At 35.8% G+C, this 19,550-nt stretch overlaps 1 protein-coding gene across 1 annotated transcript in view; it reads right to left on the bottom strand.

Moving 5' to 3' along the window:
• DNAH12 (dynein axonemal heavy chain 12) overlaps positions 1–19,550 on the bottom strand; it is a 248,469-nt gene that overhangs the window by 146,105 nt on the left and 82,814 nt on the right. The window contains exons 22-31 of the mRNA XM_063113846.1: positions 16,861–16,980; positions 16,406–16,562; positions 16,004–16,176; positions 11,320–11,472; positions 10,813–11,052; positions 10,247–10,492; positions 9,798–9,917; positions 5,478–5,587; positions 2,550–2,733; positions 2,270–2,410 (exon numbers count right to left, since the gene is read on the bottom strand). Coding sequence (XP_062969916.1) covers positions 2,270–2,410; positions 2,550–2,733; positions 5,478–5,587; positions 9,798–9,917; positions 10,247–10,492; positions 10,813–11,052; positions 11,320–11,472; positions 16,004–16,176; positions 16,406–16,562; positions 16,861–16,980 — 1,644 coding nt within the window. The remainder of the gene's footprint in view (positions 1–2,269; positions 2,411–2,549; positions 2,734–5,477; positions 5,588–9,797; positions 9,918–10,246; positions 10,493–10,812; positions 11,053–11,319; positions 11,473–16,003; positions 16,177–16,405; positions 16,563–16,860; positions 16,981–19,550) is intronic.

Here is a 19,550-nt window from a genome sequence, read left to right on the forward strand (position 1 = left end):
TGAACCCTGGACCTTGGTGTTATCAGCACCACACTCTAACCAACTGAAGTAGCTGGCCAGCCCCTAAATTAAATAAAATTTGAAATTCAGTTCTTCAATTGGCACTAAGCCACACTTCAAATGCTCAGTAGCCACATGTGACTAGTGGCTACCATAACAGACAGTACAGATATTTCCAGCATTTCAGAAAGGTTTATTGGACAGTGCTGATCTAGAATACTTTTAATCTTCTACAAGGTTATTTCAGCAAACATTCTCCAACTTGCCACAAAGCTGGAGATGGAGTCAGCATTTTCCTCACTCCCCTGTGAGTTTCCCAACTACTTCTGCTCCATCTTCAAATACAACCCCTGCTCCTTTAACAACCCCTACTTCTTGCTGTCACCCACAAACACCAAAGGATTCCCCGCTCATTAGCAAAAACTTTTGGTACTTGGCCCAATCTCTTTCTCTGTACAATACTCTGGCCTGGTCCAGTGTTCAAGAGGGTGAGCATCTCAACACTGCAGCCCCTCAGATATTTGACCACTTTGTCTTCACTTACTTTTCCCTTGCTCCACTCTGGCCATCCATTTTATATACCTGGGACCTTCTCTCCCGGAACACTACACAATTCTGATTAAAATTTATTAAATTTGAATTTAATTCTGATATTAAATTCAGTCATCTCAATCTCTGCCCACAGCCTCCAATCCATCCAGTTCTCCCACTCATTGACTCCTACTACACTTGCTCTTCCTTTTCACAGGGATATTCTTATCCCTGCTGTTTTCACTTCCTTCATTAGGCAGCTTCTGTTTATTTCAGCAAACACTCTCTTACTTGTCACATATCTGGAGATGGAGTCAGCATTTTCTTCACTACCCTATGAATTTCCCAACTACTTCTACTCTACCTCAAGTACAACCCTTGCTCCTTTAACAACCCCTACTTCTTGCTGTCACCCACCAGCACCCAAGCATCCGATGCTTCTACCATTCTCATGCCAATATCTTTGAAGTCTTTCTGTATTCTCAGGCCTGCAACATTACCTACAATACACCCAACCTGCTTAGACTGGTACAGAATAGCTCACAAAGGCAGACCTTTGTACTACTACTAATAGTTCGCAATCTTCAACTCAACTAGTGAAGTAGACTTCACTCTACTGCTTAACCCCTCTCTTCCGAATCATCATTGCTTCTTGTCTGTTTACTTTTTACCCTCAGTTCAATCAATATCACTGAACAAATGAAAGAAAGAATATGATAATTGACCAACCCTCTATGATAAAGTACTTGAGTATAAGTCTGAATACCAACTAAATGAATTTGTTTATTTAGTAGTGTAGGCATTTCACATAAGTATGAAAATAAATTGTGATATATTTACACAGTAGAATACTAACAGACATAAAAATAACAAACTAATAAATAAAATAGAATTGCAACACCATGAATATCACATATATTGATCAAAAAAAGCAAAACACTAAACAGTATGATTCCATTTACATGAAGTTCAAGAACTGGCAAAACTAATTTATCACAGAAGTCAGATAGTGATTATCTCTGGGGGAAGGTGTACAAACTGAGTAGATGCACGAGTGATCCTTGTAAGGTTCTACCATTGTAGGGTGCAGAAAATTTTGTGTATGGTTATGTGAGTTTACATATATGTTAAAAAATAGAATCTACACTTAAAAATTAGTGTACATTTTATACTTTACATATGTTATCTTTCAATTAAAATAAATATCCGAAGACTTTCATTCCCAGTTCTTTTGTACATCTCACAGCTCCTAAAGTAACATACTACATATAAGCACTGAAGCATTCAATGTTTTCAGAAGGAATGAGGCCTTTTAATTTTCTCCTAAAATATTAACTTAAAGTTCTATAAGAAACCATAAGACTGAAGTCACTCTATAACTTATCCTCACCTCATAGATTACTATGCTTTTCTGCTAACACAGTAGTTTTAATATAATACACTTTCACTCTATTAAAAAAAATTAAGCAAAGGACTTACTACAACATAGAGTTCATTTAAAAGATAACTTAAAAACCTACTCAACTTGCTGCATTCTTTATTTTAAATATATAGTCTTAGTTGATTAGTTGTTGAATACATAAATTTTCTTGGGCTGGCTGGTTATCTCAGTTGATTAGAGTGCAGTATTATAACACCAAGGTCAAGGGTTCGGATCTCTATACCAGCCAGCCACACACACAAAAACATAATAATTTCTTAATCAGAATCTACTTTGCTTTTAATAATGATGATTTACCTTTTTATTATCATCCAATACTGTGTTCATGCTCTCAATCCACAAAGTGTCGATAGGACCATCAAATACAACCCATTTGCGGTCAGGTGTTTCTGATAAGGCAAATTCTCTAAAAGTGTTAGCCACAATACCATCAGTCCACTGAGGGGAAAAAAGGAAGAGTTGGAGAGCTCCCTTCATAAAATTGGATTTAGCAGTGAAAATATAAAAACACTTCAAACTTCTTGGTTTAATGTGTACTGTCAATAAGAGAATTGAAAATGTTTATATTCTAGATTACCTCATGAGACACTGGGTCAAACTGTCCAAAAAGTTGACCCATAGTAATGGATTTGGGGTTTACAGTCCTATAAATGACCTTTTCTTCCTCTCCATAGCCACGTTCATTCATAAGAGTTAGAGTATCAGCCAGCATATGCAGCACTTTTGTCTTAGCAGCAAAAGGCTTTCCCACTAACATAAAACTATTAAAGAAAAGAAGCAATTATACAATAAGATTCTTTAAAAAGGTAAATTAAATTATTTGTACTAGTACATAAAACTTTACCCTGTGATAATTACTATATATAATCTTTGAAATTATAGTAGTTTTTCTCAGACATGAGAAAAACACATTTAACTTCCGAACTGATTGACTCTAAGTCAAATTCTCCACATTAATATCATTTTCTACAAAAGGGAATATAATAAAAAGTCCACAAATACAATGAAAACTTAACATATATATATTTTTAAAATAAAAAACTGAGACTAGAGGCCTCCTAAGGAGAGGAATGGGAAAAATTTCCATCTCTATATTCTTCACTTGCTGTAGTAATTAATAGTGCTTTTTTATTTCTCGATCTCCTCTCTCCTGGCAGATATGTTTCCTAGCCTTCTTGTGAACAGACTAGGAGACTAGTTCCAACCAATGATTAATAAACAGAAATGATAGGTATTACTTCCAAGCAGGGTGAATAATTGCCAGGGAGAGACCTTACAGAGCTCTTCTTCCTCTAGCTTGGCTGCAACCCACAGTGCTGAGGTGGTACCTACTCGAAAAGCCTGGCACCCTGAGTGATTATGATGAGCAGAGCCTCTCTACTAACCTATGATGGACATACAGCATGAGTGAGAAATAAACCTTTGTTTTTAAGTCACTAAGAGTTGAATGTTGATTGTTCCTACAGAATAGCCTAGCCCTTCCTTAATGACAGAAACTCATATCTAGAAGGGGGTAAGGTGTTTTTGCCATAATAAAAAAGAATAAATTATATGGTATTGGCTTAGAGGCCAGGTTAACTGTAATTAGAGGCTAGAAGATTGGCAATTATTGCTATGCAATGATGAAACATCTAGTAAATTTATCCCTTGATCGTATCAGGCAGCTGCCAAAAAAACAAAAATTTTTTTAAAAAATTGTATTCTTTGAAATAACATGGAGGACAGATAATATACCTAATGAAATTGGAGTTTTAGGGGGAAAGGATAGGAAACAGAAGGTTATTAGTATATAATGGAAGTTAATGACTACATTTAACAAGGAACTTTAAGGAAGAGATGAGCCAAGGGGGGGGGAGGCCATTTTGCAAGCAGGAGTGAAAGACAATAAAGGGAGCCCAGAAATTCAGGGTCTTGTAGGATTGAATGAGGAAACTTATTTTCATCCCCAATTAGTAAAAGATAAAATTAAGAAAACCTTTGAACAACAAAGATCTATTAAAACTCAGGTTGGCATCAAGGATCAAATCAAGGGTAAGGCCACTGTATCACATTATTAAAACCTCTGAAGGATTAATATGGCACCCAGTAATCATTTTAGGAGGATAAAATAATTCAGGGGAAATAGACTAAGTATGTGGCCTTTGCAACTAAGCCTAATAGGTTCAAGGATACTACAAGGAAATTTAGAAAGGTATGACTTATTGAGGACTGCATTTATGGCTACAGGTACATAGAGCTGCCTTGATTCAAATAGATAAACAGCTGATTAAATTTTTGAAGGAGTTTACTGACCAAAAAATCCATGAGTCTAGCCTCAAATGTATGTGAATGTTCAAGATGTAAAATAATCCTTGGGTAATGGATACATGAGGATTGATTGTACTTGTCCCCTTATTTTTGTATATGTTTCAAAATTTACATAATACAAAGGTTTTTTAAGCCCTATAATTAAAAAAAAATAACCATTGAGACCCTAACTTTCTATGGGCAGGAAGAAGGGAGAAAACATTTCTCATCTCACGAGGACAATATTTTCTCTATTGTCCACTTCACATGTGGCCAGGGAAGAAAACAAAAATGGTAAGACCTTTCAGAAGGTTAAACCAAGGCCCATGGAGAACAATTAACTGGAAAACCCCTCCCAGGAAGCAAAATCAAGCAGAAGTAGGCCCAGGTTTTAAGAGGCTTTAAACATACACTTTTTTTTTTTGGGGGGGGGGGGGTCTCTAAAGAAGAAAATATATGTATAAAATTATGAATATAAAGTGTCTATATCCACTTTAACGACATCTTATATAATAAATTATATATACAAAATGCTTCTGGCCCCAAGGACAGACCATGACAAGTGAGAGGTTCTGAAGTTTAAACTCCATTAGTTTCACAGATAATCCATCTCTGGAACTGGGGCCCTCCCATACCCAGTTGGATTTCAGAATTGCTACAGAGTAATGTTGGCTGGGTCTCCTATTCTCCAGTTTCTGAATGGGAGTGTTTGCTCTGGTAATCCAGTTCTGGTAAACCCACTACTGCATACTGGGTGTGTGGAGAGCAGATAACTTGTCTTTCTAGTTTGTAGGTCTCTGGATCAAGAGGAACAACTTCCAAATCTAATACAGAGACCACTATGCATTATCTAGAGATCCTGAAATTTGGGTCTGGTTCACTTAATGATGGAACTTCTAGGTTGTCTCCCTAGAAAGGGAAGAGTGTGTTTTATGTGCATGGAGGAGAGTGAATAACATATTTGATGACTAAAAGGGAAAATTATGGTGATTATTAGTACTAGGTCACTGAATGAGGACTCCTTACCAACCCTTATTGGATATGTAGTATGGTAGAGAAATAAACCTTTTTCTAAGCCCCTGGGAAGGGAGAGGTTGTTTGCTTCCTAGCCTACCTAGTATGCAAAGTTTATTGAGTCTTTTGGTTCATGGATTTTAGTTGTTTTAACAGTTTAATTTTAAAATAACATCTAACTTTGGCAGACAATGTATAATCTTACCCATGTCTAACAATCATCATTTCATATGTCTGAATCATCTTTTCAAGAAAAAATTTAACAGGCTGAAGATTATGTACATTGCAGGCTTCATGAGCACATTCCAAAAATTCCTAAAAGAAAAATGAAATGCACTTCTATAAAATGGTATTATAAACCATGTCATACACGTCTTATAAATGTAGACTTCAATTTACAAGTAAAAAAGTATATCTTCTTACAGTGATAAATTATTACTTAAAGTTTTATTTTCTTCAAATTAAGAGGAGGAACAAATAGAGTTAAAATACTTTTAATATACTAATATTTCCCGTTATAAGTTATTAATGATCTTAGCATCATAGCATTGTGTGTATGCTACATGAAAACAACTCCTTTTAATATCATTTCCCAGAATTTCATTTCTGGGTAGGATATAGAAGTGCAGGCCAGACAATCTTTCACACTGAAGTAACTAAAAAAACAAACAAACCCAAACTAGAAAAGCTAGAAAAAAATCATAAAAATGTTAAAGATATAAGATTGCTTTGTATGCAAATAAGTCTAAAGGAGTTAAATTTCAGAAAAGGATGAGCCCTTTTCACCCCAGGAACATTTTCCAAGTCTGAACATGGTGGGCATTGGATTGGGCCTCCTACGGACAGAGAGACTTTGCTGAAGTAAGATGAAACCAAAACACTAAAATTAAAAACAGAACTACCATAAGATCCAACAATCCCACTACTGGGTATTCAGCAAAAGAAAAGGAAATCAGTATATCAAAGAGATTTTGCACTCCCATGTTTATTGCAGTACTATTCACAATAGCCAAAGCATGGAATCAACCTAAGTGCCCATCGACAAATAATTGGATAAAGAAAATGTGGTATATAGACACAATAGAGTATTACTGAGTCATCAGAAAGAATGAAATTCTGTCACTGTGGCAACATGAATGAGCTTGGAAGACATTATGTTAAGTGAAATAAGCCAAGCACAGAAAAAGAAATGCTACATGTTCTCACTCATATGTGGAAGCTAAAAAAGTTGATCTCATAGAAGTAGAGCATAGAATAGTGGTTACTAGAGGCTGGGAAGGGGAGGGAGGGATAGGGAGAGGTTGGTCTCCAGGTACAAAATTACACCTAAATAAGAGAAATAAGTTCTAATGTTCTACAACACTGTAGGATGACTACGGTTAACAAATTATTGTATAATTTCAAATAGCTAGAAGAGAGGATTTTAAATGTTTCCAACAAAAATAAATGACAAAAATTTGAGGTGATAGATATGCTAATTACCCTGATTTGATCCTTACACATTGTATACATGTATCCAAATACCACATTATACTCCATAAATATGTATAATTATTATGTATCAACCTTAAAAAATAATAAAAAAAGAAAAAGAAACCAATAAAGATTTTAATAGTTGTGTGAGCTAATGTGAGGATTTGAATCTGGAGGAACCCCAAATGCAAAGCTATTTCTTCCCACTGCCCATGCTTTTGCTAGGCATGTAATGACACAAGAGACCAAAGGCTCAGCTGAAAAGCCAGAGAAAGAAAGAGAGATTTCTTTAGTCTCAGGATGCTTAGTTCCCAAAATCCTGCTAGAAGGAGAGGGCTGCCACATAGCAGGACAATTCTCACTCTAAACACATTTGAAACAAGAGATTAACTACAGCTCAATACTCCTGCAACAAAACTCTGACTTAGGTCAACTCCTGGTTGAATTGATCAGCAACTCAACCTGAATACCCAACAGAGGAAAAGACATGGTTTTTCTGCAGGAAAATAATATAAGTTTAGCCTCTACAATTATTTTATGCACAATGTCTAACATAAAATCAAAACTTACAAGTCATGAGTAGTTGCTGATGACCAAGAGAAAAAACAGCAAACAAAACAAACTCACAGATGACCCAGCTATCATAATTAGCAGATAAGAACTTAATAACTTTTGTAAAGTATAAAAGAAAATAGACAATAAGATGGAAAAAACAGATGAAAAGATAATTTCAGCGGAGAAATGGAATTCCTAAAAAGAACCAAAGTAGACATGCTACAACTGAAAAACAAAACCTGAGAAATTAAGAATTCATTGGATAGGCTTAGCAAACTGGACAAAGTCAAAGAAAGGATCATTAATCTTGAAGATAGGTCAATAAAAAGTATCCAAACTAAAGCACAGAGAGCAAATAATGAAAAACCAAACCAAACCAAACAAAAACAGAGCATAAGAGACATGTGAAATTAAAAGAATTTTCTGGGTATTTCAAATTTTTTTTTAAATTTCAGAGAATTTTCTGGAAAAACTTATCAACCCACAGATTCAAGAAGCATAGCAAATCCCAAGCAGAGTAAGTACAAAACAAACAACACAAGGCACTAGTCAAACTGCTCAGAAGCAAGGAAAAAGAGAAAATATTTAAAACATCCATAGGGAAAAAACACATTACATTCAGGGGTGCATAAAGTTTTAAAAACGTCTGACTTCTAAGCACAACAATGAAAGCCAGGAGTCAACAAAATGACATATTTAAATACTGGGGTGGGGCAGGGGCAGGGGCAGCGGCAGGGCGGGGGGGCGGGATACCCTGCCAATCTATTTCTCAAAAATAAAGATAAAGAAATTTCCAGACAAACAAAAGATGAAAGAATTTGTTGTCAGAAGACCCATACACATTCTAGAAACACTAAAGAAAGTTCTTTGGGTTAAAGAGAAAAGATCCCAGATGAAAACACATATCTGCTAGAAGAAATAAAAAGTGCAAGAATGTGTAAAAGTAAAAGACTTTTCAAGTACTAATACCTAAATCAGAAAATAACAGCAATGTACTGTGGTGTTTATGACAAATAGAAGTAAAATATATGGCAACAATAACACAATGGGCAGGGGTGAGTGGATAATGGAATTATACCATTTCAAGTGCTAATATTGTTTATGAAAATGTAGAATACTAACTTAAGGTAAATTGTAATAAGCCAAGTAATCTGTGGAGTAACCAGTAAGGTCAAACTAAAAAGCCAATAAAGAGGATAAATGGAGTGATAAATATTACTTAAAATCCAAAAGAAGTCAGTAAAGGAAAAACAAAGGAATATAGAACACATTAAAAAGCAAAATGGTATATTTAGTATTTTTCAAACTGGAATCTATTGCTGTATTCATGGGAGTACAAAAGTTCTTCAAGAGAATGTTAAAATTTTGTATTTTCATTTTGATTTTGCAACAAATCATATTAGCATATCCTGAATCATCTCGATAATCACCTTAACATGGGTACTACCCAGTGTTTGGGTGTGAAATTTTTAAAAAGAGACTAAAAAGTAAATGATGCAGAGTAATGCCTTTGTGATATGATAGCTCAAACAAAAAGAAGATTGTGCAGTACTGTCAATAGAGAGAGTGGTGGAAGAATTGAATCATCGCATGGCAAAAGGTAGTTTATTAATGCTGAACTGAAGAGTCTTCACTGTACGTTTTACAACTGAAATTGCCACAAAGTGACAATTTAATTTCAGCCACATCTCTATTTCATTTAATTGTCTTAAATTGAATTTTATTGAGATTGTTTTGTTTATAATCAATTTTTTAAATTATTTGGTTTTATACTATATAACAGCTATAAGCAGAAGTGTAAAGTAAGGCAAATCATAACTAAAGCCAAGATGTTTCATTATTTTAGTTATTATTTTAGTCATACTAAGTTTCCATTTATATTGTCAGAGCCAGGGCTCAGACCCTTCAAACCCATTGTACAGACTGGATCACCAGACCCCTCACACGCCAGGCTGGGTCCCCAGACCCCTCACATGCAGGTCCATGCTAGGTAATCGGGAAAGATTCCGGGAGCTGTTAACAAACAACAGGAGCTCCGTCCTCAGTTTCCTCAGCTGCAGCAGCTTATAGGTCGGGTAGCTTACAGGTCCGGGGGTGGCAGTGGCCTTGCAGAGGGTCCCGGGGGCAAGGGTCTTATGTTAACTATAGGATGCTTTACTACCTTAATTTCTGCCTGATGAAATACACAATAGTAAGTATGCATACTATAAGCATGTAAGTATATGCATATTATAAGTATGCATACTAGTATCACAAGATAGGAAATAAATTACTTATTCTCTTATAAAGAACATTATTTTTGACCTGAATCTTAACAGGTTAACCAGTTATCACATAACAAAGGTAGAAAAATTCACTTATCCTCATTAATTAAAGTGGCCAAAATAGGGGATTATCCTCCAAACACAATAACTTCATTCATTTAATAAAATGTAAACGATTGAGTCATCAGACAGACTTACTGTGTAGAACAAGCCATTTTCATGGGTTTACTTACATGATAGTCAGCTTCAGGAAGTTTAATACCAGGAAATAAGTCACTAGTTATTCCATTAAATAAGGGTATATCGTGTGATAGAAACTTTGGTTCATTTACATCCTTAATTGAGCGAAAAAGCTAAAATCACCCAAAAAATGCAATGTAAGTTAATTACCAGCATATGTGTTTCCCCAAACCCCCCTGGCCAAAAGCCAAAGTTCATTTTACATTGTTCCATAGAATCCCCATAGTAAAAAGCCAATACTATGGTTATCAAGCTAAAAGAGCCTTGTATTTGTATAAAGTATAATGAATAACATGACACCAAAATTATCATTTCAACTCCACATAAAAAGACTTGAAGCAACAATTCTCTCAATTGCCTATATATATAGTTCCTTATCAACCTCACTAAAAAAAATGATCTTTCTACTGAAACTTTCACAATGTGTATATTTAATACTTACAAGTATATCTTCATTTTCACTCGGATATTTTAGTTTTAGGTTTCCAGCAGCCACTAAAACTGCTTTTACTGCTCTCATTCCATAATCATAATGAAATTGCGATGAGAGCTGCTCTGAGCAAAGCCTATACGTCATTACTATCTTCACAGACAGAGGTTTTGCATTCAAAAATCCATAGGAGTAGAGGGAAATTTCTGCTATAAGGGCATAATTTGGAACCATCATAGCCACTGTTCTAAAAAGAACCTGAAATATGTAATAAATTAAATATATTATTTACATAAAGGAAGCCATTTTTAAGCAGAGCATAAGCATCCAAAGATATTGTGTCGATATTCAAGTTTATTCTCCAAATGCAGTACATTTTCATGAATTTTGTAATTTTTTCAGCATTACTTTAATATTTTTAAGCACTGTTTTTTGGACATCTAAACAGGTTTTTGGACGTTTACCTTATAGTAAATGGAAAAGGTAAAAGGGAAATTACAAATATGAAAAATGTAATATTTTGAATAGGTTATGCTGTTATTTTTGATTAACAAGTTTAAACTTATAAAAAATATTACCTTAAGGTTGTCTGGCAATTCAGAACGTCCTGCATAGCCAGGGTTCATGGTAATAGCTACAAAGCAGTTTGGATTGAGCTTAAGTTCTGTCCCTTCAAAAACAAACACATCCAACTTCTGTTGAATGGCTCTCTGAATGCAAAGGATCTGTTGAGCTACCACTGACAACACTTCCAACTCAATTCGATTAAATTCATCAAAGCAAGCCCAAGCACCAGAAGAAGCCAATCCTTTAAAAAACTAAGGACAAGAAAAAAAGGAGGTAATTTTTCTTAGGGAAGGGCATCATCTCTTAAAATAAATATTTAACTTAAGTCAAAATTGAAAGTTAAGTTTAATAAAAACCCCAAAGATAAAAACAATGTCTTTATCCCAAAAACCAAAGTTTAAGTAATGCCTAAATGACATTCAAATAATGTTTTAATCACGACTTTATTTCGGTTTATCCAGTTAGATCTAGCTGTAAGTTTGTAACTTTTAATTTTATTCATTCAGTAATTTAACTACCTTTCCCATTGCTAGATAATCTAGCCCATCAGAACAGTTGAACACCACACACTGTACAGCAAGAGCTTTAGCCAAGTCCTTGGTGGTCTCAGTTTTTCCTGTGCCTGCTGGCCCTTCTGGAGCACCTCCAAGGTTTAAATAGAAGGCACCTATCTGAAAAGAAAAGATATATATGAAAAGAAATGCATGCTTAACTAAAAAAAACCCCCCAAAACCTTAGTGATGTTGGCAATCCAGATATGCAAAGCTGTAAAGTGCTTCTTTTAAGTGAAAAGGTAATAGTTCTTGACTTATTAAGGAAAGAAAAAAAATCATATGCTGAGGTTGCTAAGATCTACAGTAAGAATTAATCTTATATCCATGAAATTGTAAAGAAGGAAAAAGAAATTTGTGCTAGATTTGCTGTCACACCTCAAACTGCAAAAGTTACAGCTGCAGTGCATGCTAAGTGCTTAGTTAAGATGGAAAAGGCATTAAATTTGTGAGTGGAAGACATCAGACAGTGTTCCTAATTGATGGCAATCAAGTTTGGTACTATTCTCAGTTTCAGACATCTACTGGGGGTCTTGGAAAGTATCCCCTGTGGATAAAGGGGGACTACTGTAATTATATTGATTGGTTACTTTTTAGCACAAAAGTTTCTAGCTGCACACACACAAAAAGCAGTTTAAAGGCCCCCCCATAGTGAAAATTTATCAAAATCTCCTTGTCTTCTAATACTTCACGTATATCCCATTTGTCTTTAAAAACAAAAAGAATATAGCCTTAAGGGGGTAAAATTAGTTCAGAAAATTTTAATTTGAAGTAGTTGTGGATATGATTTTTTTGTAGAGGGCAATAATGACACATTCTGGATGACTACTTGCAAAGAGGGTAAACACCTGAGAGTGTTATAAATGGGGTCCATCATTTGAAAGAGGAATAGATGAACAATTGTATAATTTCATCTACAGTTCTCTTGGCTATTGCCTTCCATTGTTGGTATGTTCTCTGTTTTCTACATTCCCATAGCACTCTTCTATACTTCTTTTGCCAGTGATATCACTTTCTACCTTGTATTACAATCGATTACATACCTTCTCTTTTTCTCATCAATTAGTCTTTAAGCTCCATAAGGGCAACATCAGCAGTGACTGAATTATCTTCTGGAACCCCACAATGACTAGAACAGTGGCTGGACATTTTCAGAAGCATATAAATTAAAGTCAACTCTAACTATAGAGTTTGTTTCACGCAAATCACTATAGGAGTTTGTGAAACTTAACTCCTTTTAGAAAAAATAGGGTTAAGGGACCAAGCTTGTGCATATAGGGAGAATAAGGGAACTCTACTTTCCACTTAATTTTGCTATGAACCTGAAACTGCTCTTAAAAAGTCTATTTCTCAAAATATGTAAAACTATGAAAATGATAAATATTTTTACATTTACCAAAAAAACCCACCACCACCACCAACAAAAAACAATAGAGACAACTAACTAAATAAAGGTAATAGCAATGATATTTCACCCATCTTAAATTTATAATGGATGCTATACAGTTAACGTCCATTAACTTGATTGCTGAAATCCTCAGGCTCTTGTTTATTGTTTCAAGAAAATGCTCACAAATGTGTTCCCTTTATTGTGGATAATAAATATACTAGGAGACATTTTTTTCAGTGTCTAGTGTTGTTCGAGTGTTTAATGTGATTCTGATTTTACATCTCAAAGTTGTTAGCTACCTTACAAGCATATCACAGCTTCTGACTTCACCGAGTTACCAGATATGACACAGAAGCTTGAGATTAATCTGCTCAAGAAATATTTAGGGATAACTATGTACTTGTTCATCAGTAGCAAAGAGAACAAGACAAACGTGGTCCCTGCCCTCAGGTAACTTCCTGAGAAAATAGAGGGTTTGGTGAAATGTTTTGTCATAGATCCATTCGTGCACTACCCAGACCTGTTTGTTTCCAGGCCGTTGCATTCAACCCCCAATTGCTCTAAGGGTCAGCTGAAAATAGCTCACAGCTGCTCTTTTCTCCTAAGACTTGCCCTCAACTAATAAGAGCTACCTCATCAGCAAATACTTGAAAACTTACTCTTACCCCTGCTGCAGGGGTGACCCTTAGCCAATGACAATAAAGAGATACAAAAAGCAGACACCATTACTTTAAAGTGGGATAATTGTGATGTCATTCTTGCTACAAAGCTCCCCGTGAAATTAGGCCATGACTATGTGCAGTCTGTTGAAACCACATCTTTGCTTAGCTTTTTCCCCCATGACATCCTGCTGTCCTCATTTCCTTACAGGTTTTTATGGAGAACATTCCCTAACAAATCATTTGCACAAGAATCCCCGTTTCATCTCTGCTTCTATAGATGACACAATCAAAGACACTTTAATTTCACTTACTCACCACAGGTGGAATGGTGTTTCTCCCTCAATTCCTAGGTAGGGTTGCCAGATTTAGCAAATAAAAATACAGAATATATATATACATATATATATATAGGGTATTTAACAGAATACCCAGTTCAAATTAAATTTCAGATAAACAATGAATAATTTATTAGTATAAGTAATTTCTGTATTAATCCGTTTTTGTATTGCTATAACAAATACCTGAGACTGGGTAATATATAAAGCACAGAGGTTTATTTTGATTACAATTCTGGGACAACTGCATCTGGTGTGAACCTCAGGCTGCTTCTACTCATGGCAGAAGGTGGCAGGCAGCAGGTGGGTACAAGCAGATTACATGGCGAGAGGAAGCAAAAGAGAGAAAGAGAGAGAGGAGGCACCAGGGTCTTTCAAACAACCAGCTCTCAAAAGATGGCAGAATAGACGGTCCCCAGCCTCACTCTCTCCCAAAAATCAACCAAATTTATAACTATAAAAATGTAACATCAGCCAAGCTGGGGCAACTGGAGCTCAGGGAAAAAGGAAGAGAGACCTATGGAGTTCATGAAGGTGGGAGAAACCACAATGAGAGAAAGAAAAAACTTCCTGGAGTGTTTTGGGACACAGCTGCTTTAAGGATGGAGCTGCTGAGTGCATGGAGCAGGAGTAAGCAGAAGCCACAGCTGTGTCCTTCAGATGGAATTACTTGGAGGCAGCAGGGGAGAAGAGAGCTTTGGTGGCCCCCAGGACAGCAAGACCACTAACAGGGTTCCCGTGGATGCATGCAGGAGTGAGGAGCCAGAACAACTGAAAAAGGGGAGCCATTCAGAGGCCGGTGAGTCATTGCAAGGGACCGGCACAGGGCCCATCCCATGGGAAGTGTTTGGAGCAAGGGTGGTTGGAGAGATAGGCCCACTGGGAGAACACTGGGACACAGCAAGGACAGCCGATCCAGCCCCCAATCAGTGAAGGACCACTCAGAGGAGACTGGTCAGGAATGCAGAGATGCATGGGGTGCAGTTTGATGAAAAAACTCAGGCCCAGATCAGAGATTCTACACAACCCAGATCCACTGGGTTGTGTCTCTGGAGAGCCAGAAGTCCCTATAAGGTCAACCATTAAACCCTGAGCTGCACAAAAAGCCTTCCCTAGGGAAATAGCCGCAAACCAGCAATTTAAACAACCACACACTCAAGTACTGGTTCCCACAGGAAGTTCCCCCATTTTAGAAGTAAGCAAAGGACAAAAAATTAGTTCCGGCCCAGGCACACGCCAGCACCTCAGGCCCACCAGGGGACCTGAGGCATGGAGCCAGGGACTAGACCCCCGCCCACAACCAGGCACACCACCAGTGCCTCGGGGCCCCGCCCAGGGACTCTGGGCTTGGAGCCGGGGACCGGACACCCCCACCCACAACCAGGCACATCACCAGTGCCTTGGGGGCCTACCCAGAGTCCTGAAGCATAGAGCTGGGGACTGGAACCCCCCACAACCAAGCATACCACCAGTGCCAAGGAACATGCCAAAAACATCACCTCCATGTGGGTGACCCACCATAGCTACCACAGTAACCACGGCTGCCACAAAAGTGGCTAGAGGTCACAACCACCACACAGATGGTCCACCAGCCACTGGAATGCATTGACACAAGGAGAGTCACCAGCAGAGACCTAAGAAAAGAAGAGGATGTCTCTCTCCACAAAGCCCATTCCAGAGTGACAGTAGAAGCAGCTGCTCTGTGATAATATTGGGGAACCTGAACACATCTCTCAGCATTGGACAGATCATCTAGGCAACTAAATTAACAGAGCAACCATTACTCTTTCAGAGGGGGAGAAGAAATCTAGGGTTATCAGTGGTGAGAGGGGGGAGGGAGAGGGGAATAGGGAGAGATTGGACAAGGGGCATAAAGAATAACTACAATTTGTAACAATACACATACTAGTAATATTGATTTGATCAACAGATGTCAACATTGAATCCCAAAAATATGTATAATCAATTACAAATTCAAGGAAAAAAAAAAAGCTTTCATGGGAACTAACAGAGGGAAAACTCACTCACTACCCCCACCCCGGAGGGAGAGCATTAATCCATTCATGAGGGATCTGCCCCCGTGACTCAAACAGCTTCCAACACTGCCACACTGGGGATCAAATTTCCACATGAGCTCTAGGTGGACAATACATCCAAACTCCATCATTTCCATGTAATATTTGGGGCATAGCTATACAAAAAATTATTTATTGCTTGTTTGAAGTAATTTTTAAGGTGTAAATCAAAATAATTTAAATGCGTACCAATGTTCTGTAACACCTGTCAGTTAAAGGAGTAATAACAAGTCGAGGTGAGTTACCAAGATATTCATAAGCATATTTTACATTACAATTAATGATATGAACTCGAGCATTCTCATTTTCCCAATAATATCGAAGCTGAGCGAGCCACTGGAAATCTGTATCATGTGAGACACCTAGAAAGAATAAAGTAAAATAAGACATATAATCCTTAAATAAAAATAACTTGAAAAATAGGTATTTTATAATCTTTTATTACAGCAAATAATAAAACAATTCATGTTTTCCAACTTATGGAAAAGATCATGTAAAAGAAATTCTGTTGAGAGAAAAAACATAGTATAAGTCTTTGTTTCTAGAAGCTATCGATATTTTATTTTTAATATTAAAGAAAAAGTCACATACCTATGTCAATCATGTCCATGACCACATCTCTAGCATGGACATCAATAGTAACCAAAGCTCCCAGAGTAGTCCTGGTCTGCTTAGACAATTTTCCTCTTACCAGCTCTACAATATCATTTAATTGATTCTGAAGTTCCTTATAGTACTTCCTTAATCCCTACAAAATAAAAAAGCAATTTAACTGATGTTATGTAGTACCTAAAACAAATATTTTATATATTTACTCTTTTACAAAACAGCTGACTTCATAATCTACCTCAATATGGAAATGAATTTAGAACAGATTGATTTTGTCTAAGCCTATTAAAATATTACAAACAAGTTTTCAAAGAACTGTATAATTTCAGTGATATAAAAATTGAGGGAAGTATTGCCTTTGCAAAAATATGTAAGCTAACTAAGAAACATGGAATGGAGAAAAGAATGTTGTTGTTTAAAATCAAATAATGCTTCACCTCTGTCCCGCCGCTTATAACTTCCTGTGTCTCGGACGTCCAGAACATTTGAGAAACACAAAGTACAACTTGGCCAGGCCACTCTCGAACCCAGTCTCTTCTTGCAGATTCTGGATAAGCCTGCATAATTAAAATGAATTTCTAACTTTAAAAGATTGCAAGAAAAAAATAGCTAAACGTCTAATAATAGAAAAGTGCAATATTTGGTACATTTACAGGCTAGAATAGCATATAGTCATTAAAATTTTTAGATGATTATTTAAAAGACCCCCCAAAATTTTATAAATTATGATATTTTTGGAATATTTGTTTATTTATAAAAAAATGGAAAGATAATCACAAACATGTTAATAATTGGTTATCTTTGGACAGATCTGATTGTGATTCTTCTGGTAGTTGATTTCTATGTGATTTTTATATTTTTTTGCTGTAGGGGAGTTGTCAAGCTTTTTATATAGAATATATATCACTTCTATTATAATGAAATATGGAGCTTTATTAAATATGAAGGTTTTATTAAACCAGTTAAATAGATTCTGTATATTGATGCCAAGATTTAATTGAAAATTTAATTTAATTTAATTTATACAATATATAAGAAAACTGGGCTAGTAGTTGGGAACCTTACATTATTTATCCATAGATTTTCTAAAAACTTGCATGACCAGAGTATATAATTTAAATAATCACATATCTGTTTAATTACATAAAATTGAACAATTTGTGCTTTTGAGTTCAAAGTATACTTTCATTTTCTCCTAACTTTTCTAACTTTGAAATTTTATGTTCAAAATGCATTTAAATAAATTTATTGGGGGTAGGTTTAATCTTTTTAAAAATAGCTTGCTTCAGGGCTGGCCAGTTAGCTCAACAGGTTAGAGCAAGCTGTTATAACACCAGGGTCAAGGGTTCAGATGCCCATAATGGCCAGCTGCCACAAAAAAATAAATAAATAAAATTTTTTTAAAAAAAGCTTGCTTCAGTAGTAAGTAATGCAGATCCAAGTTGTAAGTTGAAAAAAAACAACTGCAGAATGAATTTTGAAGTTGATGCTAATGGAAACTATATTTTTAATACAATAACACATCTTAGATATAAGAATGTTAAGCTTAAGTACATAAATATATATTATTATAAAATGCTTCTTCCTGCAATATTTAGAAACAAATGACAAACTAACCTAAGTTTCAAAGAAGGATAAGTGGTGACAGAGCCATTGCTAGGTACATAGAAGGTAAATTTCTACACAGATTAAGGAAATACTTTCATGAACAATGTTGATTCTTTTCTGTGTGTTTTAGTTTGTTTATAGTCATAAATAGCAAAAGGAGAGAAAAAGTCAAGATTTATTAGCAGGAACACAGGGAGGGAGCTGAATAGAATAGCCACTGCAAGAAGATGAGCTTCATAGGGCTCTTGGTAAAAGAAAAAGAACACCTCACTCATATACAGAGAGTTGCTAGATATATAAGGCTTCAATGCCTTCTGAAACTATTCTTTTACTATACAACTGTTTCTTTGTAAGGCTAAAGGCAGAAATATATCACTCAAGATTAGGTTAATTAGATTAGCATAAGTGAGTACATGTAATACCAAGAATGCTATATTTGTTTCAAATTTGTTACATATCCTCCTTTAATGTTTGTTTATCTCATCTGGAGTTTTTAAGTAATTAAATGTAAAAAGCAGTAAGTGAACTAGATCACGCATTTAACACCCATGTCTGTGGAGAAATGACCTAAAGATCAGCATGTACTAAAGGGCACACTCAATAATTGTTTGCCTGCTAGACATATCCATTACACTATCTCATAAGCATTTCAATTTTCACATATCTAAAATTGAACTCTTATACACACTGGACTACTACTCAGCCATAAAAAAGAATGAAATTCCGCCATTTGAAGCAACATGGATAAGCTTCGAGAAAATTAAGTGAAATAAGCCAGGCACAGAAAGAGAAATACTGCATGTCCTTACTCATAAGTGGGAACTAGAAAATAAAAATAAAGAAAGAAAGATACAACAATCACAGTAATATGTTAAACTTTCAAGAGGAGAAGAGAGAATTGTGGTTACTAGTGGTGGGAAAGGGGGCGGTTAGTGAGAAATTGGTAAAAGGTCACAAAGAATGATTATGCTTTGTAATGATGAATATACTAATTATCCTGATTTGATCATCACATATTGTACACAGGTATTGATATTCAACTCTGTACTGGACAACAAATATGTATAATCAATTATGTTTCAATAAAAAATAAAATAAAATTGAATTCTTGATCTTTCCCTAAGCCTCCACAAACCTGCTTTCCCCAGAGTAAATACCACCCATATACTCAAATCAGAAACCTATAAGTGATTCTTAAGACCTCCCCCTCCTCACACTTGTACTCCACAACCGATTCATCACTAAGACCTGCTGAAATTAACTACAAAATATATTTCTAGTCTGTCTACTTTGCTCCATATCTTCTTCTGCCACTTGCCTAGTACCAGCCCACATCATCTTTCATCTGGGCTTATACAAGCATCTCCTAACTTGCCTTCCTGTTTTCACACCCCACTAATTCATTCTTTATACCACAACCATAGTGGTATAAAAATATAAATCAGATCATGCCTCTTCCCTGATTAAAATACTTCAGTAGACTTTCATTATATTTCAAAGAAAACGCAAACTCCTCACT

The sequence above is a fragment of the Cynocephalus volans genome, chromosome 11 (genome assembly GCF_027409185.1).
Source record: "Cynocephalus volans isolate mCynVol1 chromosome 11, mCynVol1.pri, whole genome shotgun sequence".
Taxonomy (NCBI): Eukaryota; Metazoa; Chordata; class Mammalia; order Dermoptera; family Cynocephalidae; genus Cynocephalus; species Cynocephalus volans.